Raw genomic sequence first — 22,114 nt, 5'->3', positions numbered from 1 at the left:
TCAATCAATTGAAGATGCCTTTTTGAGCCATAATTTAATTCATCAAGGAGGTAACATTTTCATGCAGTTATAAACATGTTTTTGGCATATTTTCATAATTTGTTCTGCCTTTTCTTTCAGTTTGCATTTCTTTCGTTTTCAGCACGATACACTCTAACATCACTAACTTTCTACTGGCACCGAAATTAACCGGGATAATCTAAGTTTCATTTTAACTCTCAATAGCTTCAGGTACTTTTGAGCAAATCAGTCTCCCAGCATCAGAAGTGCTTAACAATCATCTTTACAAGGCTCGCTAACCAGAAATTCTGTCTGAGAAATATATGTGTGTGACACATATGATTGGAACATTTTACACACCGGCATTTCTAACAGGCTGGGGAGAATTAAACGCTTCAAGCACTATCATGTGAGTCAAGAAGAAGGTCAGATACCACTGCAATGTATGCGTATTTTATATGTCAATGTGGTCTTTAAAGGGTCTTTCTCTAGCTGTCACTGTCTACAATGCACAAGATAAAATGCACAATCAAAAAAAAATAATCAAAAGTCACTCGTTCCTAATGGATTTCTCACAGCACTTCTGATTAATCTTATCACCATTATCTCAGAAATCAATGCTATCTCCGCTTTGCCATTACATATGAATACAACAGTTATGAGACTTCTCTTAAAATCTAACAAAGACCCGAACCATCCCTTCAGTTACAGTAAACTTTTACAATAACACAAAGATTTATAATGCATAGAGAAAAGTGCATTCCGAAAATTAGATTATTGTATGATCTTAGAATCCACAAATGCAGGTTAAATCATGCAAAGAGGAAGCCAAACGTGAACATGCTCCACAATTGCTCCAAAATTGGGGCATTGGAATTCCTCTGTCCCTGTGGTGTGTTGTAGAGGAAGTCGGATTGATTGTCCATGATGAAGAGTATTTTGTTCAGTGACTTTCTGTCCTTCACAGACTTAAATGTCTCAAAATTCTGTTCAATAATTTTTCCAGTTTAAAGTCCAGCAGTGGTGCTGCTCCCCCAGAAGACCACAGAGCAGTAGATGGCGCTCGCCACCGCAGGCAGTTAGACTATCTCCAGCACTTTACTGCACAATTTCTAAGCTTCTTCAGAGTAAGGCAAGGCAAGGCAATGCAATGCAAGTTTATTTGTAGAGCACAATTCGCACACAAGGCAATTCAAAGTGCTTTACAGCTACATACAATCACAAGAAGGCAACTAAAATTATTCCATAAAACATAATCATTAATTAATTAAATTAAAAGCGAAGAGTGCAGATAAAATACTTTCAGTTGTCATATGCACAGCCAAAAACAACTGTTTTCAGCCTGGATTTAATCATTGTCAGAGTTGAGGCCTGTCTCACATCCTCTGGAAGACTGTTCCAGATTTTAGGAGCATAAACCTAAAACGCAGCCTCACCTTGTTTAGTCCTGACTCTGGGCACCAGCAGGAGATCCCTCCCTGAGGTTCTCAGAGTCCGAGTTGGTTCATATAGCTTTAACATATCAGAGATGTACTTTGGTGCTAGACCATGAAGAGACTTGTTCTCGAGCAGAGATGTTTTAAAGTCTATTCTCTGAGCGACAGGAAGCCAGTGCAGAGATCTGAGCAGTGGACTACTGGTCGTATTTCCTGGTTCTAGTCAGGACTGGAGCAGCAGCGTTCTGGATGTACTGCAGCCGTCTTACAGCCCGTTTAGAGCCCAGTGAGCAGTTACAGTAGTCTAACCTGCTGGAGACAAACGCATGGATAATCTTTCTAAGTCTGGTTTAGACGCTATTCCTTTGATTCTGGAAACATTTTTTAGATGGTAGAAAGCTGCTGATGTTATTGATTTAATGTGGCTGTTAAAGTTCAGGTCACAGTCCAATATTACCTCTAGATTTCTAACTTGATTATTAGGTTTTAGAGAGAGAGTCTCAAGGTGACTCAAAGGTGACACTTTCTCTTTGTTTCTGTGGGCCACAGACAATGATTTCAGTTCTGTCTGAGTTTGTCTGGAGAAAATTGTTTTGCATCCACACACTGATCTGTTCGATGCAATGACCCAATGTATCTACAGGCCCGTGTTCTCCTGCTGTCAGTGACACGTAGATCTGAGTGTCATCTGCATAGATGTTGTAGGACACATTATAACTGTGTATTAGCTGGCCTAATGGAAGCATGTACAGATTGAACAGAGTAGAGTCTGTTCATCACCTCCTTGTACACTGCATCTGTTTCAATCCTCCGCTCTAGTCTGTAATTCAGGTATACATCTAAATACTTGTATTGCCCTGTAACTTCAGCCTCCTTCCCCATGATATTTCTGGGTTGGGTACGAGAGCTTGTCCCGCTGAAGATGACCTCTTTAGTCTTGGTGACATTTACTCTTAGGAGTAAATGATTCTCACAAAACCACTCCACAAAAATGTGGTTATCAGAGAACTTCTTCAGGTGGCTTGACCCACAAAGTTAAAAAAATTGTAGGTGAACAGTGTGAACAGGAAAGAGGACAGAACAGTCTCCTGTGGTGCTCCCATGTTACAAACCACCACATCAGATGGGGTGTTCCCCAGGCACAGAGACAAGCTGACACACATCCTGAGCAGCGACTCACAGGCACTGGATCCTCACAATGCCGTCACCCCTGCATGATGCAGCATGCAGATGACAGCACTATCTACATCCACATAAGGTTGGAAAAGAAATGAATCAGTTCCACTCTATGGACTATTATATCATGTTTTTTTTACATCTTATGTTCTGTGCGTCTTGGTAGTTTCTTATGTTTGTTATTATATTCTTGTGACTGATTATCATTAAATTATAAAATGTTCATAGTACTATACCCATTATTATATATCACTATACTGTTATATTTGTATAACAGGTGCAGTAATCATTTTGATGGCATTATAATATGACAGTAATAATGATATCTAGATAGATAGATAGATAGATAGATAGATAGATAGATAGATAGATAGATAGATAGATAGATAGATAGATAGATAATTATTTATTAGATAGATTGATTATAGATTGATTATCATGAGAATATCTATACCCAATAATTACTGGTACAGTTAATATTATATCAACACCATAGGTTTTTACAGTTGGCACCATATGCATTGTCACCATGGCATTAAAGATTATTAGTATAATAACAATTTCATGTAATTTCTGCTTGAAACCAAAGACAAATGGTCCTCTGATGGACCTTCTGAGACAGCATAGAGCAACTGGGAGCTGTTTTGGAAGCGACCATGCTACAGGTTAGGTCTTTTCTGTGTGGGTCTGAGGGGAACTGCACAAAACGAGTCTTAACTGCTAAAGTACAGGTGTATCACGGTTAACAATAAAATGAAGCAAAAAGTAACAGGAACTAAGAAGAACAACACTACTGTTCTGGCCTGCTTTACCCTGGTGGACCGCTGTGTTCCGCTGGTTTGGGGCAGACCTTCACTGTTGTTTCTATCATGTGACTATTTCCGTGATGTACCAATTCTAAATACTTATATAAAAAAAAGAGAAGAACAAACTTGAAGAATTGCAGACATTCATTCTACGCCCCATGTACCGCACAAAACACATAGCACGCTAATTTATTCTATTTTACATGATTAATTATATCGTCAGGAAAACTTGACAAGCAGAAGGCATTTGAGTTTTATGTAATGCACCATGGCTCTCAATGTCAGTTAAATACACGAGTTGCCATGGCAGCTCACCATGCTCAACATCATTACAGCTGGTATGTTTTTAAAATATACGTTAATACACATAAAGAATATATGTTGTTGGATTTTTCTTCTACTCTCTGGCATGCACAATGTCGTCCACACATAAACAAACAAACAAAAAACACAATAGCGTGGAAAGAGCACGTAGGCAACTACATGAAGAATTTTAACAAAAATGTCTAAGCTAGAGCGGGAAATCTCTGATTTAAAAAAAAATAAAAAGACAAATCTATTCTGTGTATAAGTTTATGTAAATATGTCCAGTTTGGTAACTGTACCTCGCAACACGTGCATGTAGGAATTCTCCTCCTAAAGGATACCACCCCTTAACTCTTAATGGATGTTTGTTCCCTCTTGGGCCCGCCTTTTTCTGATGGTGATAGGACAAACAGATTTGATGCCAGTGTTCGTCGGGCGTTATTGTACTCTTCAATTGGTTGATACAATACGCCCCTCCTCCTGTGAGTTAGGCCCTGCCTATTCGTAACAATGATTGGATACCAGTCGAGTCAGTCAAAGACCAACTTCCGGGTGGGGTTTCGTTGCAAAACAGACTGCACAGCGGTGGAAAAGGACAATCACAGAGAAAAGGCTGGATAACTCTTTTTCGGGAAAAGTAAGTACCCGCGTTTGTTTTGTAGTGGTATTGCCCATACAGTTTACTCGTATTTTTCACAGGTTGTGAACCATAGAATTAAGTATGTAGCTGTAGCTAGCTTGCGATTTTAAGCCTCATTCTGCAACTGCCTTAGCTTCTCAATATGGTAGATGCAAACTGAGCATTAGGAGCTAACCAATGGGCTAGTTGACGCACTCAAGAGTGTGTGAGAGTTGTGTTTCTGTGCATTTAATGAAAATAAGCATCAGTGACTACTGCGACGCGGTGTTATAAGAGAACACGTGGGGGCGACACATGTCTTGAAACATGAGCGTCCAGATACATCCAAGGTTAAACCCTTCAACTGGGTGAAGATCATCCTGGATAGTTGTACCACGACACACATTACAATTATAATAAGTGGGATTTTTAGAGTTCATTTGATATGTTTGTCCAACCTTAAGTTTTTCTAATTTTTTTTATTCAGACTCAAGCTACGGTATAATTGGATTCCTCTTGTGTCCCCCTCTGTGTTTAAAGTGATGCTGTCAGAGGTCATGCAGGTGCTCCGTGGTGCTGGTAAAGTGGGCTCTGCACTGGTCACCACCCAGGGAGAGCAGCTCCGGTTAATGGCCTGCAACTCTACTCTGGGTGCAGGAGTCACAGCTGCTCAGGATGTGGTGGAAGGACTGGTGAATGCTTTTATGGGCAGCTCCAATCAGGTGAGTTAGGTACAGTGATAACTTGACGATGACATAGCATACGAATTTGCTGAGGTTTGTACGTAACTGTGACTTCGTTTGGTGAGATGAGTGATCGAGCCGTGCCGTTTGTGTTGCTGCAGTCCATAAAAGAGGATGTGTTCCCGGATGCGGAGGGCTGGGAAAATATGGACCCGGATGAAGCAGCCAAGTGGGCCATGGGATCCGAGTTCCCTCCCGATGCGGTGGAGCAAAGCCAGACTGAAGCTGTTCCTACGTCGGGGATGCACACAGGTATTGTCACGTCAAGCTTGTTGCACAACCCCGTTTCCAGGAAGAATGGAATGATTTGTAAACTATCTATCTGTAAACCCTATATTTGATTGAAAACAAACAAACGGTGAAGTGATGACATTTGATAAACATGCACTCATTTTGAATTTGATGCCAGCAACATTTTGCAGAAAAGTTGTTAGAAGGGCATGTTTATCACTGCTGCTGCACACATTCTGTTCGCTTTAGCTTTGGGACTGAGAGAACCAGTTGTTCTAGTAATAAAACTCAAATGTCTTCCAATTCTTGCTGGATGTTGGATTTTTTTTTGTTTAAATACATATTTTTGTTTTACTTTGGTGAACTTTTTAGTAGTTTTCTAGAACAGAGTAGAAGGGTGAGAGGGAGAGGTAAATGGTTGCAAACGAGGCGTGGATATCATAATGTGGGGCTGAAATAGTCAGTTCATATCCATAGGAGTAGTGAAATGTTTTGTACAAATGAATTACAACTCCTTGCTCAAGAACAGGTTCAGTACTAAAAACTAAATTTTTTGTGAGGCCCTCCCTCTAAAACACATCTTTTGGATGACAGTATATCCGCTGCAAAACATGTTGAATCCAGCTGTAAGTGTGCCAGAGATGATCTCTTTATATTCAGATATATTGAAAATGTGCTTATGTCAGTGTTGGACTTTCAGTATTCAAGTATTTTTAGGATTCTACATTAGACACTGGATGTAATGTTTCATCCTTATCACTACACTCACACACATTAGTCCATTATGACACAGATGGAGCTTTTTAACAGCACATCCTTTTCACACAGATGGCTCCCTGTCACTACCTCCACACACCCCCCCCGGCCTCAGTTTTCTTTGTGTACCTTAGAAACAGAATACAGTCACAACAGTCCCACCTTTTACAGGACTTGCATAAGTAGCTGTTTAGGGATATGACTTCAAAAGGATTTTACAGCCACGACCAAGATGTTTTGGTTGAGTGAAACATGCCTCCCTCCTCATTTCCTGCTCCAGGTACAGCAGCAGGAGGGACCGGTTGGCCTGGACAGAGCACTCGCCTCTTCCACACCTCCACCGGCCCCCAGCGGTACTACTACCAGACCAGGTCCGTCCACAACACGGTAGTGGCCAAACTCACACCAGAAGACATCAAGAAAGCCAGGGAGGCAAAGCAGGCGCTGGTCAAACCAGTCAGACAGAAGGTTGGTTTTAGGACTCCCATCTTTAGACTTAATTCAGTAGAGATTGTTCAAATTGATCATTTTAGATTATACATTTGCATAATTATACATTATACTCCTGTATAAAGAGAGAGATACTGATAATGAGTCTGTAACCGTCATTACAATTAGTTCAACAAGTGATGCTTTCATAGTATTATTTATGCAGAAGCAAGTAATTATCACAGATGTTTTTATGTTGTTTTTTCTGCAGCTTTCACACGTATCACATTAATTTAATTGCTGCACTAGATCCATGAAAGTCCTGTCGCCTTAGATAAGACAGCAAGCAATAGTAACAAAATGACTGAGTACAAGCAGTAATTGTTGTCATCACCCTCCTTCAGCTGAGTGACCACGCCAAAGAGAGGAAGGTCCCCGCTACAAGGATCAGCCGGCTCGTTAATTTTGGAGGTAAGAATAACGTGTTTGCGTTTAATATGGTGGACTTTTTATTTGTCTCTTCATTTCCTCATCAAAGTTAGGATGCAGTCTAAAATGTGAGTTAAAACAGAATGCATCCATCTATCCATTAGCTACACCTGCGTACAAACCACTCAAACCCTTTGTGTAACTGGAAATAGTGCAAAGACAACGTTGAAAACACTGAAACTGAGATATAGACTCATCTTAAAGTGTTGATAGCATCTCATTTTGAAATAAAGCCTTTAAATGCTATTATTACAAAAAAAAATATTCTTTCCCACCTCTGGGTTCATCAGCTCAGACATTGGGTATGTTATGAAATTGAAAATGTGATCTGATAAAAACGGGTCAGTTTTCAGCATTTGATATGCTGTAATTGCAGTGCATCTAGTTTGTATTTAAGCTTTCCAGAGCATCCAAACCTTTTAGGAAATGGCGAGATGATGAGAACGATATAAATGGCATCTCTGTGGGTGATCTCACACCTGCAGTGAAAAGTAACAAATGAAAGAAAATCCATTTGTTGTAGAAGATGGTTAAAGTCTAAAGTATTGTTGAAACACAGCTCTAATGGGACATTTATTTCCCTTCACTGGACTTTTAATACTCTTGCAGTTTATTTGAAATGTATAGATACACTGTAAATTCTTACTGCCAAGTCAAAGTCAAATTTATTTGTATAACACATTTCATGTACAAAACCATTCAAAGTGCTTTATATAAAATAAAAGCATTGCAGCGGAGAGCAGAAAAAGAATTTAAAAATATGTAAAAGAATATGAAGAGAAAGGAATAAAATGATTAAATACAAGCAACAGTCTAGATAAGCTAAAAGATACCGTGCAGATTTCATGCATAGACACATGTGAAAAGAAATGTTTTTAACCTGGATTTAAAAATGTCTACATTTGGTGAAAGTTTAATCTCCACTCGCAGTTTGTTCCACTTGTTTGCAGCAGAACAGCTAAATGCTGCTTCTCCATGTTTAGTCTGGACTCTGAACTGGACCAGCTGACCTGAGTCCTTGGATCTAAGAGCTCTGCTGGGTTCATATTCTCTGAACAAATCACAGATGTATTTTGGGTCTAAACCGTTCTGGGATTTGTAAACCATCAGTAGGCTTTTAAAATCTATTCTGTGACTGACTGGAAGCCAGTGTAAAGATTTTAAAACTGGTGTGATGTGTTCAGATCTCTTAGTCCTGGTTAAAACTCTAGCAGCAGCGTTCTGGATGAGCTGCAGATGTTTAATGCTCTTTTTGGGAAGTCCAGTTAAAAGACCATTACAGTAATCGAGTCTACTGGAGATGAATGCATGGATGAGTTTCTCCTGGTCTTTTTGGGAGAGAAAACCTTTAATTCTGTTGATGTTTCTGAGTTGGTAAAAAGCTGCCTTGGTGACAGCTTTAGTGGCTGCTGAAAGTCAGATCTGAGTCTATCAACACTCCAAGGTTATCAACTTGGTCAGTGATTGTAAGGGCCCGAGTTTCAAGGTATTTACCAATGCTGACCCTCTTCTCTTTGCTACCAAACAGAACAATCTCAGTTTTGTCTTCATTTAATTGTAGAAAATTCTCTCTCATCCAGGAGTTTATTTCCTCCAGACACTGACACAGTACGTCTGCTGGGCTGCAGTCACCTGGTGACAGAGACACATAAAGTTGTGTATCGTCTGCATAACTGTGATGATGAAAAGATGCTCATGTTTGCAAAGAGAAGGGAATAGTATAGATTATTTCAACAGTGCTTTTTAAACATGCTTCTCAGCAGACTCTTCAGATTTGACCTTTCAGGAAGCAGCAGTGTATGGAGCAACTCTGTGCTCTTCAGGCATCCACATTTAGAACCCTTTGCTACTTTGTGTCTGCTGCAGGCCTGGCAGTAGGACTGGGGATTGGCGCCATTGCAGAAGTGGCCAAACAATCACTAGGAGGCAAACAAAAAGGAGGTAAAAGTATCCTCACTTCTCTCTCTTCCAACCTTTGATCCTGTGCTTAGAGCTGATTCAGCGGTCAAATGGTCGGCCCTGAACTTTCTGTCTGGCTACAAACTGGCTTTGAATCAAGCATTTTAACAAGGGCTGAAACAGGGGCTTTATTTAGTCTTAAATTAACACTAGATAGCCTTTAATGAAGTACCACTGCCCCAGTTTTTCAGGTCCACAGCGTTTTCATTTTAATGCAACACTTTGAAGATAATTGCAAGGTTAGATTAACCCGCTCGTGCTGTTGTGCTTTAATATGTTGCACCTCTTCTGACCTCTCGTACTCTGTATGTGTGATGATTTATAGACATGAATGCCCTGCTAGACTCGCCCTTCCTATCGGAGGCCAACGCTGAGAGAATAGTCAACACACTGTGTAAGGTTCGTGGGGCTGCACTCAAGATAGGCCAAATGCTCAGCATACAAGGTAACTCACTGGAACAATGACTTCTCTCGTGTTCTCCCAGTTAGCCAGTTTTCCTACAACTTCTTAGTTTATTTTCCTCTTTCAGACAACACCTTCATCAACCCCCAGCTGCAGAAGATCTTCGAGAGGGTGCGGCAGAGCGCAGACTTCATGCCCACATGGCAGATGAACGTAAGCATTATATGCCCCTGACACAGCTGGACACTAAACGGTGCTAAAAGCCTCAAAGGACATTGCTGCAGTGTGTGTTTCTGATTGAGTAGAAAGTTCTGGACGAGGAGCTTGGGCCAGGCTGGAGAGAGAAGCTCTCGTCCTTCGAGGATAAACCGTTTGCTGCAGCTTCCATCGGCCAGGTGCATCACGGCGTGTTGAAGGATGGTAGAGAGATTGCCATGAAAATCCAGGTATGAGAGGACTCTGGCGTGCATAAAAGATACTCTTCTTCCCTCACAGTCTCTGTTTCAGTGTCTATATTGATTTGAGTGTCTGTTACTGTTGTCTTTTCCAGTACCCTGGAGTGGCAGAGAGCATCCAAAGTGACATAGACAACCTGATGTCAGTGCTGAGAATGAGCGTGGCAATGCCAGAAGGTAACAGCTGCATCAATATTTATTTTTATTTGTTCCTCTCTCTCTGAGAACAACTAACAAGAGTTATTCCTAAACTCCACCACAGGCTTTTCACCAAAAGGCTTTATTTGATCAAAAGTTGGCCAAAGACAACGTATCAAATGTTGACATTGCAAAGTTATTTAATTATTTTCCCCTGGCAAATACCAGCTCAGATTAAAATTTCTGGTCAGACCTGTGTTAAAAATACCTTCCTACAGAGATTTAATCTGTCAGAAGTACCATATCAACTGTTGGTGAATGGCTGTGGGCAATAGCTCGTTAATGTAGGGATAACGTTTCTCAATATAAAGGAGCAAAAATGTGTGGATTTAATCATGGATGTTGCATAATGATAGAAGTATGGGATAATCTCAATATACCTGCTATGCTCAGGCAGCTTTTTAAAAACAGACACAGTTCTGCTGTGGAAATCACTTTATGGGCTCAAATACACAGATTCATGGGGTTCGTTTTTGTACTAAAAAACTTTCTCGTCAGTGGACGCGGTTGGTTGTTGAATCATCAAATGCTAAGTTAAAAGCGCCATTCAAAGAAAAACACAGATATACACAAGAGACATGGGTGCCTTCTCTGGGCTTGAGCTCATTTGAAAGAGACTGGATGAAGCAGGACACGGTCCTGCAGTCTGGGAAAATCAGAGGAAATAATGGTGCCTGTGTCATCCAGAATAAAGAGGAGAAGGACCATTTGGCTTGTTATCAGCCCACGGTTAAAAAGCCAAAATCTGTGGCGATAGAAGGGTGCATTAGTGCACATTAGATAATGAGATCTGCTCTGATTTACATGAAGAGAGAGAGACTTTTGTTCTATTTTTAATTCAACGTGGGCTGGAGAGGGTTGGTAGCTGTTTTTAGTTTACATTTTACACAGCATCTCAGCTCTTTTTGGAAAGTTGTAGTCATAGGACAGAGAGTCACTTCAGTTGCTGATGAAGACTGAGGCATTTGTCATGGTCTGTTGTTTCAGGTTAAAGAATACACTCATGCTACGCATCTTAAACTATCTACTTCAAATCCATCTGCTGAGGTTAGCTTGAGTATAACCATTTTGTGGCAGTATGAACATACAGCTATTTTCATCAAAATTCTGCTTTTTCTTTGTTGCAACAAGTTTCCCAGCACTGTAATCATTACAGATGAGACCACGAGGTGGTGCTGCAACCGCAGATAGAAACCGGTGTAGTTAGCCGATGGTTACTGCTGAGTGACAACACGAAAGTGCGCATCATAAACCAAGAGGCTGCTTCCTGCGTTTTCTTTTTCCCAAACCACAAAACGTTAGATGTATTCTCATTAATGGCCACATGGTGGTATGTGATCGTCAGTGAAGTGCTCTGCATGCCAACTACATTTAAAACACAGAGTGTCAAAAATGAAGAAAGGTTTACAATTTATCCACCCCTGCTGAAAGTAATGTGTGCGTAGTGACTGCTGGCAGACGGTCTGTTTGGTAGTCATAGTAACTGATCGTACACGGAGAGGTTTTCCATGTGCTCTGGATTCATTTCAGTGTGGAACAAGCAGCTCTTCTAGCTATACAGTCAGTGTCTGGATTTCATGCATTTGAAGCTTTAATTTTCAAAGCTGCAGAGAGGTGCAGAAATACACTTGATGCTAAAATCAATGCCACACCGAGGTTTGATTTAACCGTTTTCCTTTTTCTTACAGCTCAACACGCATCATTTGAATGGTTTTTGTGTGCTTGTTTCTTGGCATGAGACGGCGCTGTTGGGTTTTTAATATGACACGGTCTGCGTTATTTGCTGGTCCCCGCTGAGTCTTGCTCCGTCTCTCCACAGGTCTGTTTGCAGACAGCAGTTTGGAGGTTCTTCAGAGAGAACTGGCGTGGGAGTGCGACTATAAGAGGGAAGCGCAGTGTGCCAAGAAGTTCAGGTAGCACTATGCAAATTATTAAGCCGTTAAACTCACACGGCAGCTGTGTAGTGGTTTGTCACCTCGTACTGCATTGCAGCTAACTGTATACACTGTGTTTGACTTTTCTTATTTTACGTGTTTGAAGCTATATTCTGTTTTTAATCCACCTAACTAATTTCTAATGAACTTTTTCTTTTTTGTCTTGTTTTGGTCTGTAGGTCTCTGCTGGAAGGAGACGAGTTTTTCCAAGTCCCAGAGGTGATCGATGAGCTGTCAGGGCGCAGGATGCTGGCCATGGAACTGGTGCAAGGAGTTCCACTCGACCGCTGTGTGGACCTGGACCAGGAAACAAGAAACCAGGTACAGTTCTGCTCAGCAAGCGCGCAGATCCCATTTGTTGGGGTATTTTCCTTGAAATGTGAGTGGTTTACTCATGACGGTAACAGAGCATGAATGATAGATCTGAGGGTTGTCTAAATATAGTCTGATATTGTGATGCTGATGCTGAACTGGGCTTTCTTTCTGTGAAAAAACTAAATCTGCTTTCAATTCTATGGTTTTAATCATCTGGTTCTTACCAGGTGACATAAAACAGAGGCAGCAAAAACTAAGTAGACCTCAAATAATAGCTTTTCTAACATGATCAGTCTGTCACATTGCTGGGATTGGAGGGATTTTGATCCCTCTTCTTTACAAAGTTGTTTTGGTTAGATGAGTTTAGTTTATGCACAGCTCTCCTGAGGCCCAACCTCGACATTTCAATCAGGCTGAGGTCTCAGCTATGACTGGGTCATTGCAACACCTAGATTCTATTTCCTTTCTCAGCCATTCTGTTGCAGCTTTGCGAGTGTGTTTGGGTTAATTGTCCCGTTGCATGATCCAATTTAAGCCAACGTTTAGCAAATTAACTTTTCCGTTGATCAGACCTGCAAAACGGTTGGGATCAGATCCGCAGTCCTTGTAGCCTGTCCGCTTGATCTTTAGCAATCCGGTGGCGATGTTCTGTTCTGAGGTGGTCCAAAAATGAATTTTGTCATCCTAAAATATACTTCTACATACGTTGTGAGGATCAGATACAACAAACCTAACTGTCAGCCCATTGCTTGAAGACACCGGACTCTAATTTTAACATCAAATTAACGCCTTATCAAATACTAAAAGATTCAGTGTGCTGAACTTTTTTGACTGTAGTACAGTCTCATCTCAGTGCAGTTGTCTTCTCCTTCAGTGTGTGGGAGGAGCAGGTCGCTCAGAGGCAACAGAGCAAATTCTCTCATCATTCTGCAGCAACATTCACTTAATTATTTAAGTCATTCGAGGTAACTTGATCCAAAAGTGGCAACGTTGGCGGCTGGTTTTGTGCAGCTATATCGATGGTGCATTGTGATGCCTCAGTTTTTCAACATGGTGTAGAGCAACAGAACGTTTATGTACAAGCATGTGCAAAAGCCATGTCAACAAAGGGGATAACAGGCCACAGTCTAATGCGGCAAAGAAAAAACTGTCGATTGTCCTCTATCAACACCTGAAGTTTCTAAATGTTTTCAGAAAGCTTCATTTACATTAACCACAAACTGCATTTACACGTGGACAAAAAAAACAATCTGTGTTTAACATGGCCAAAGCCGTAGAAATTCAGAAACTTTAGCTACTCACATTTATCTGATGTTGAGTTTTTTTTTTTTAGTCAATAAATGAATGATCATTTACGATGAGAAATTACGTCTGATACTTATGTGGCTTTTGTTTGATTTGAGTCTTTTTATCTACTCTCAAGACTGTGAAAATATTTAGTTTCAAATAAGGAATGCAGAAATACTGAATATTTTAAAGGGATTTTAAACGGGAAAGTACCGCTATCAGAGGAGTCCATGACAGACCAGATGCTTCTAGAAACGAGTTGGTAGCTGTTACAACGACGGCAGCAGTGAGATGAAACTATCGCTGTGAGAACACTATGTTGAACAGTTTAGATTTGGCGTGTGCAGTTCGGTGAAAAAGATGAAACATGAGCACAACAAGTCTCTTCTCTGCTCCCCAGATCTGTTTCAACATCCTCCAGCTGTGTCTGAGGGAACTGTTTGAGTTCAGGTTCATGCAGACGGATCCAAACTGGTCCAACTTCTTTTACAACTCAGACACCAACAAGGTGAGAAGAATCCACATTTCAAGTAACCGACGAATGACAAAAGGGGCGTCCTGTGCAACTTTTAATTACTTCAAGAACTTTATTATGCGAAGCAGATTCTCAACATCAAGTTAATTTTCTTCTTCTTTTCTTTTCTTCAGATCATTCTCTTAGACTTCGGAGCATGCAGAGACTACCAGGAAGACTTCACAGATGACTACATACAGGTAGGCTGATTGTAAAACACTTGAATGCACACTACTGAACATGATTTCTGTGAATAATTGGAACATCAGAGTTTTGGCTATATTTGGCAGCAGTCTTGTGCATGTGGTAAATCTGCAGCTACTGGCAGCACTCAGACCAAAGTGTGCATCAATCATGGTTATTTTGAGCTTGTGTGGCATGTGTTCAGGTGGTTTACGCCGCCTCCGTCGGAGATCGCGACACAGTTCTCTCCAAATCGAAGGACTTGAAGTTCCTGACAGGCTTTGAGACCAAGGTGGGTTATTTTTGTTCTAATATGTCTCTTCCATTTGTTTGTGTTCCTCGTGCTTGACATTGTTTCCCTGTATCCCATCCCTCTTCTATCACTGCTATCATCTGCATGTTTCTGAATAAGTCAAACCACACCCTTAATTCACTGAGTGCTTACCAAATGCTAAATAGTAAGGTATTGACACAGCTTTGTCCTTATTTATAATGAGGGACCTCTTATGCCTTCATCCTCTCTGCAACAGGCCTTCAAAGATGCCCACGTGGAGGCAGTGATGATCCTGGGCGAAGCCTTCGCGTCTGCTGAGCCCTTCGACTTTGGCAGTCAGAGCACCACCCAGCGTATCCAGAACCTCGTCCCCGTCATGCTGCGCCACCGCCTCACTCCTCCCCCCGAGGAGACATACTCCCTCCACCGGAAGATGGCCGGCTCCTTCCTCATCTGCTCCAAGCTGAAGGCGAGCATAGCCTGTAAGGACATGTTCCTGGATGTGTACAACGCCTACAGCCAGAGGAGGCAGGCGCGGTTGGTGGCGCAGGCTAGTGCTTGATGGACAAGCTCTCTGCCTTCATTAGCCTGGAACTTTTTCAGAGTTGACGTTCGGACACAGGAGCTGAAAAGTCTTGAATCCACAGGTGGAGACACTGGATGGGACTTGATGTTGATGTGTTATACACTGCAGATGGACTAATGAGGGTCGTGCGTGTTCTTGACTTCTTCTGCTTGTCTCTCTGTGCTGCACTTCACTTACATCTGTGTGAAGATATAATTTGGGGTGTCCTACCCCACAGCTCAGCATCTCACTGAGGTGTGACGGAGCTCAAATCAGAAAAATTCTAATTGTCAAATTAAACATTGAGAAAATGAAGGGAGTAATTCATGTTGAAGCCCAATAGATTCTGATGATTGATTATTTTATGTATGATCATTTCTATCACAACAAACGCACACCACAAGGCTGCAATTTCTCCATTTTCTGTGTCATGGCTAGAATTGATTCATTCCAACCTAAACTCACTTTGACAGCAAGGCCTTACGATATTTATAAGAGAATGAATATCATGTCTCCAGTGCAGATAATAAGCCCTGCACAGAATAGTTGTGGCTGCCAAGTGCTCTTCTTTGTTGGAGGAATATATTGCTGGCAGAGTAGGTGAATAAAGCTTTCCTCTGAAAGTGATGGCTGCCAGACTAGATGAGCAGATTATCAGAGGAATTAGACAGTCTAATGGAACCCCGCAGAATAATGGCCTTGCGTTCTAAAGTGTACTTGACCTAAAACGCCATTGCTCTTATTTTAACCTGTTCACACATTTATTGTGTACTATTTCCTTTACTGTAGTGTGCTGTGCATGTTTTTTTTCTTTATTTAATAAAACTTGGGAAAGCTTTTTTTTATGTGTGTGTGTGTGTGCTTGAGAGATACCATCACAAATAGAACTTTCCTGGCAGGTGTCAAGAGGCTACAAGCCAAGGATTTATTTCTCCTCCATATTGATCTTTCCGTTTCAGTTTTCGACCTGTTTCGGAAATGTCACTGACTGGAGGCCATGTTCGACCACACTGTTTCCTTATACTGACATTGTGCCCAATAATAGTCAAATGAGCTCAAATACCGTAAGGCTTGATGTGATGTCGGCTTTGCAGGAGCTATTTTTTGTTCCAAGGTGGTACTGCCCATTTTGTTTTTCCAAAAAAAGCCATTAGAGCACAACTGATCTGTCGGCAGACTTCTCACTGAGGTCAGAGGCTTTCTCTGACATTTAAACCTAATGGAGAAAGTTGCAGGTTTTTACTCTTGATTCCATTAATCCATGTTCGCATTCTCTCACTGAGCTTAGTTACACAGAACATCTGCTGAGCTGTCCTTATAGTGTGATTGGCTCTCACAGCGCATCAAGATCACAGTTTATTTTTCTGACTTTTGGGAAACGGCCTCGTTTAATGACTGCAGCACATGTTGAGAGAAGAAAAGGCACATTCTTTTCTTTCCTCTGGAAAGTTGGAGCATTTCTCTGCGTGTATGAGGCAGCTGGCCACAGTTCTCTGGAACAGAATCGGCTCTTTTTGACGTTCAGTCTCAGAGGTTTACAATGGGCCTCATGTGTGTCTCATAGTGTGCAGTGATTTCTACCAATACCGGCTCAATAATAAAGTTTAAAATATTACGTACAGAGGGAGACACAGAATTTAGAATTAACATTTTGTTTGTACAAAAAAGATATCAGGCTGATGAATGAAAAACAATAACAATGACAAAAAAGGTGTCATTCATACATTTCCAATAACTCTTCTTAACTGCATATAACACAAACCTGAGTTATGTCTCATCAACTTGAAAGAAATTGTCTTTTTCCAGGTCTGCAATTAATTTCAAAGAAAGCTGGGATGAGCAAATTAGTAGCTGCTATAGAAAAAAAAATTGGGTACAAAAACAAGAACCAAGATGAGCAGAGTATCTTCACTTTGTCCAAGAATATGTGCAAAATCTTTCAAACGTTTTTAAAAAAACGATGATTCTCAAGGAAAGGTTAGAAAGGATTGGCATCTTTTCTTTTTCATACTGTGTCTGATATTGTTAAACGATTAAAGGAATCTGGAGGAATTTAGAGAGTGTAAAGTGCTAGAGCTTAAGCCTAAGTTTATCCCTCTGCATCATTCTTCAATAGCTGATTTAACCACATGGACAAGAAAGCACTGCATTATGGAGCCACAATCACTAATGCCAATTAGAACTAATGTTTTAAGTGGCATTTGTGATTTCCCTGTGATGATCTTGTCCAGAGGTGCCGTTGACTCCTCTGGGCTTAGAGGCATCTGGGATTGACATTGACAGTGGAAATGTGTGTTGTGGTCAGACTGATCAGCATTCCAGATATGTCGTCGCAGAAAGGGGCGCCGACTGCGATAGACCATCCAGAAAGTCATCAGCGACAAGTCCCAGTGCCAGGCTCTGTGATGGTATAGGGTTGTATCAGTGCCCTTGGCAAAGATCATTTACGGTACTCTTCTATGATGGCAGTGTCAATACAAAAATGCACACTTACAGAAGAAGTCCTCATTAAAGACAACATATTTTTTCATGGATGGCAGACCTGCAGTCCTGATCTATCCCCACTAGAAAATTTCCACAAACTTTATGTATAATCATATTTTAAGATTTCAGAATTTTATCAGCTACAGCAGAAAAAAAAGAAGGACAAGTACACTATATACGTACAGTTACTAAGCAAACGAGTACCATTTTGAGTAAAGCCTCAGCCAGATAGAGAAGGGGTGCTGGCACGGGCGTTTTTCATGCTGAAGATGGATTATCACTCAACTCTCAAACTTGGTCCCGGTTTCTGAAAGCCACTTTTCCCGAGCAAAAATAAGTCTGCAGCCTTAAAGATAACCATGAATTTTTATGCAGGACAATGTTCCATCTCACGCCTGGCTACCAGGCAGAAATCTCAGAGAAATGACCTGATCTGCTTCCTCACTTGAATCTGGTCAAACTGATGTGGGTCCTAACAGCTCATAACACGAATGGGAGATTTGGGGCATATACTGAAAAGAAACGGGGCTGTATCGGTCATTGCATATTTGAAAAAGCCATTTTGTGTTGCTTGTTTGATACTTTTGGAACTTAAAGTTCAGAGAAATCAGGCAGGTTGTCCAGCTGCCTAATAATTGTACACATGGATATATTCCCCCTTTGGTAAACACACATGTTTGAGGGCCAATTCCATTCTTAATTGACTGACCCAGTGCAATAGAAGAATAATATGGTATAAAACTCCGAGGTGCCACCCAGGAACATTTCTTTCAGTTTAGTTCTGTGCTGCCTTTTTGGTATGAAACGGGTTTCTCGTGGCAGACGGAGAGCTTTCCTGCAGGTATATATAGACTGACAGGGCATGTGCCACACGGTGGCGCAGGAGAATAACTGAAACCGAACCTTAGGTTTTTTTTTTCTTTCTTTCTTTTTTGGAAAACATCAATGGGAAGAGTGGATTTGCATGTCCGGCGGTCTGTGCCAATGGGCGCACTGCGAAGGCTGGGTTAGCGGGTGGAGCCGGGAGAAGCAGCCCAGTAAGTGCACAGTCAACAACCAAAGCATCCGAGATTACTACATACACGCCAATTTCCAACGAAATCACCCTCGGAACCCCGAAAAAAAAATCGCTTTGACTGGATGAGTAAGACAGAATCGCTGCTCTGAATCTGTTTGTCGAGGAGTTTTCCTGCACCGATCAGGTTGATTCAGCGTCGCCTCCTTACACCGCTTTCATAGCGCGGATGAAGAAGATTTTGTGAAATCACCTACACCAGATTCCTCCTCTGAATAACACATTTCTGCCCGGGGTCCTGGATTTACACAGAAGCAGAGCGGGGAGCCGATCATCCGTCGTTCTCTTGGGTGAGTTCATTGGATTCACGTCCAATCTGGCATCCCTACTGACACTTTCAGGGTTATTAGGTAAACCGGTAATGTCTTTATAATCTGTCGATCCTATTCAAAATAAGACCACCCAGATCGATTGCATACCGAATTTCCGGTGTGTTCCGGGTTCATTACAGGCTGTGGTTCGGATAGAACTGCGTCGCGTTTGATAGGTATCTCGCCGGCGGGCCCGTATTTGTGAAATGAATGAATTGTGGCACCTCCAGGCTTTCTGATGCTTTAAAGCCGTGATCCATAACCGAAGAGCACGACTGTATCATTGTAGGACCTTGATCGGCTCTTACACACAACTACAACCACACAGGCGGCCTCAGCTGCCCTGGAGTAGGCTTCAAATGGAAAATGAAAACTTTGCAGTCTTGTTATTGGAATATAGACACAGCTTATTGTCAACCTGTTTCAGCAGTTACTGTCCGGAAACGAGGATCATTACGTCATTATTGACTCATATAAGGTGATGCTTAATGACCCCCCTCCCTCTCTCCCCCCCCGGGACAGCTTGGCCACTGAAACAGTCAACCAAAGTTTTCAGCATTTAAGACCATTTGATACATTTCTCCATGATTTCCTCTATCTCTCCTCATTGCATCATGCTGTTTGGTGAATTGTGTCTTTTGGGTCTAATTGCATCATTTTCACAGCTTTTTGGTGCCGTTTCTTTGTTGGAGAAATGTATGTGATCTCTCCTTCTTCCGTGAGATGAATGGGGGGCTCATGAGAGCAAACTTTCCTCAATATGCCATTCAAAATGCTGGAAGAACAGTCTTTCTGCCTCTCTCTCTCTCTCGCAGGCACACATATTCAGACAATTGGCTCATGCCTTCATATTTATATATATATATATATATGTAGGGCCCAGTAAGTGCGTACGACTCTATTGTCTGTGGGTCTCCATCTGTTCCGTGACACGGCATTCCTCAGACAGCCAGTCATGCTGTTAAGGGGTGGTCTTGCCTGACAAGTGGTTCAGAGCAAGGACAAAGTCATATGAGATGTATTAAGAGAGTATGTTTCTCACCCCCCACCCCTCCCAGCCATGGACCACTTCCATGGATAGCAGGGTTGAAAAGGAGGTTTTGGATTGGGACATGTCATTCTCTATATTTGGCCTTAGATTGGGTTGTAGAATGAGAAGTTTGGCTTTAAATGTGTTTAGGTGTGATCAATGGAAGGTTAGCATTAGTGGGAGGCTCTAATTCTAAGACTGGATTGAGGTTTTTTGACCCCAGAGTGACATTTGGATCGATTCCATCAATGCAAAAAATTTGCCAAGGTTCTGGCTGGTAAGAAATCAAGTCCACAGTAGGAGCAAGTGTCCAAATCCTTTTTACCTGAAGAACTTTAATAAACCACAGTAACTACGGAGGTGTTTTCGGCTGCACCGCTCCCTTGCTCCTCCTCAGGGACTGCCTCCGTATGACCTTGTTCAAGGATGTTTACCGAGGAGTGAAAAGTTTGGTCTCCAGGCTACAGGCATGAGGCTTGTCACTGATTTGTGAAACCTGGAACTGGCACATTGATGCTTTGCAAGTGAACACATTCAAAGGCAAACGGAAAACCTACTTCAACTTACGTGTGAGACATGTCATACAGATTTTCATGATTTTCATGTTTTAAAACAAAATGATAAGCTTTTCTTTCCTTCCTGCACCTGTAGTACTGACAATAGCCACACAGCAAATTTGACCTGTACTGACTGTCATTTTGGGCCAATGATGATATTCCATTTTTAGATATCTGTGTATGTAATCAGCCTGAAGTCTGATTTAAAAAAAAAAAAAAAAAAAAAAAAAAAAACTAAAAAAAACGATCAGCAACCATTTTTGTTTTCTCCACCGTTGCCATCATTTTATCATTTTGGCCTTACATAACTTGCATTATTATAGCACACTTGCAATCAATGTCATGGCAGAAGTTGTTACAAAATTATTGCTCCATACTGGTGGAAACCAAAAGGCTTTGATGAATAAAGAGTGTGGTTTCTGTCATCATTCACATATGTCCTTTCCCCGATGCTTGTGTTAAAAGTCGGCTAATGAATGGACTGTGGCCTGAGTTTGGTCTGAGGATGTGACTGGAAGGACACCACTGCTTCTGAGCTAAGGAAATGCGAGATCTGCTCTGCAGCTGGCGATCTGAGAACAAGAAAAAGATAGAAGTCCAGAGGTGGACATTAATTGACTGTGATGTAACTAATCACGACGGCAACTCAGCCATCACAAGCAGAGCATAATTACACCACCACCCCCTTTCAACACAGCAGCGTACACACGCGTGTATGCACACTCTCACACCTACACACACTCCATTTCCCCTTAGACTGTTTCCCCTCTTCCACTGCTCTGATTGCTGCATTAGGACTTAGCTGTCTTTTGTTGTCCATGCACACGCACACACACACACATACAAGCACACGCACGCGCACACAGAAGGGGGGAGGGTTATCCCTGCTGCGACCACAATACAACGGGGATCAAAGGTCACCCTACTGGCCAATCAGGGAGCTGTGTGTGCTGGCTGGTGGAGGAGGAGGGCGTTGCCCCCCTTTGTGTTAGTCAGGGTGGGTCTGCTAAACAAGCAGCTCCACTTCCAGCTCCGGCACTGCTACTGTTGCCAGACTGACCGTGTTTGCTCTGGGTCCAGTTTAGAGACAGTCCATTACTGGTTTATGAACAGTTTGTAATCTTTTTGAAAGTGCTGCATCTTTAAAGCCTGGACTGCTAAGACTTCATGGTGAAAGATTCCAGCCATAAAAGATTATGACTGGAACTATGAAAGCTGTTTTTTTTTTTTTAAGTTTACTGCAATGTTCCGCAGTTACAGGACCGGGCTCCTGTGTACACAACATTTGCTTGATGTAGATGTGTGGGTGTTGATGAACGAAGCCATAACCTCAACCTAAATTCCTTAAATTGATTACACAGTCAAGCTGGTGGGATTAATTAAAGAACCTGAATAAGAAAATTAGATGTGAATTAGCAGACAGATGTTGGAGAGAAGATGGATGGAAGGAGATGAGTGGAGGAGGACGTGCTCAGAGTTAGGAGCTGAACAAGAGAGGAGCATAGGAAAGATGAGATGATAGAAATAAAGAGAGGAAACACGATGAACCAAACAGAGGGAGGCAGGCTGTCTGTAAGTT

At 41.7% G+C, this 22,114-nt stretch overlaps 2 protein-coding genes across 2 annotated transcripts in view; both read left to right on the top strand.

The window, feature by feature from the left end:
- The first annotated feature begins 4,269 nt into the window (after positions 1–4,269).
- coq8b (coenzyme Q8B) lies at positions 4,270–15,904 on the top strand. Its single transcript, XM_072392962.1, has 16 exons — positions 4,270–4,361; positions 4,884–5,065; positions 5,188–5,338; positions 6,354–6,541; positions 6,907–6,973; positions 8,858–8,932; positions 9,276–9,395; positions 9,481–9,566; positions 9,659–9,799; positions 9,904–9,985; positions 11,826–11,919; positions 12,120–12,261; positions 13,943–14,050; positions 14,191–14,256; positions 14,445–14,531; positions 14,770–15,904. Coding segments are annotated over exons 1-16 (1,896 nt in total). The 5' UTR covers positions 4,270–4,360; the 3' UTR covers positions 15,076–15,904.
- Positions 15,905–18,488: 2,584 nt separating this feature from the next.
- Positions 18,489–22,114, top strand: part of numbl (NUMB like endocytic adaptor protein) — a 59,912-nt gene continuing 56,286 nt past the window's right edge. The window contains exon 1 of the mRNA XM_072392959.1: positions 18,489–18,927. The gene's annotated coding sequence lies outside the window, so the exon portion shown is untranslated. The remainder of the gene's footprint in view (positions 18,928–22,114) is intronic.

This window comes from Leuresthes tenuis, unplaced genomic scaffold, assembly GCF_036924035.1.
Source record: "Leuresthes tenuis unplaced genomic scaffold, fLeuTen1.0.hap1 SCAF_9, whole genome shotgun sequence".
NCBI classification, from domain to species: Eukaryota; Metazoa; Chordata; class Actinopteri; order Atheriniformes; family Atherinopsidae; genus Leuresthes; species Leuresthes tenuis.
Note: the sequence above shows the minus strand (reverse complement) of the source record. Positions and strands in the feature narration are given on the sequence as shown.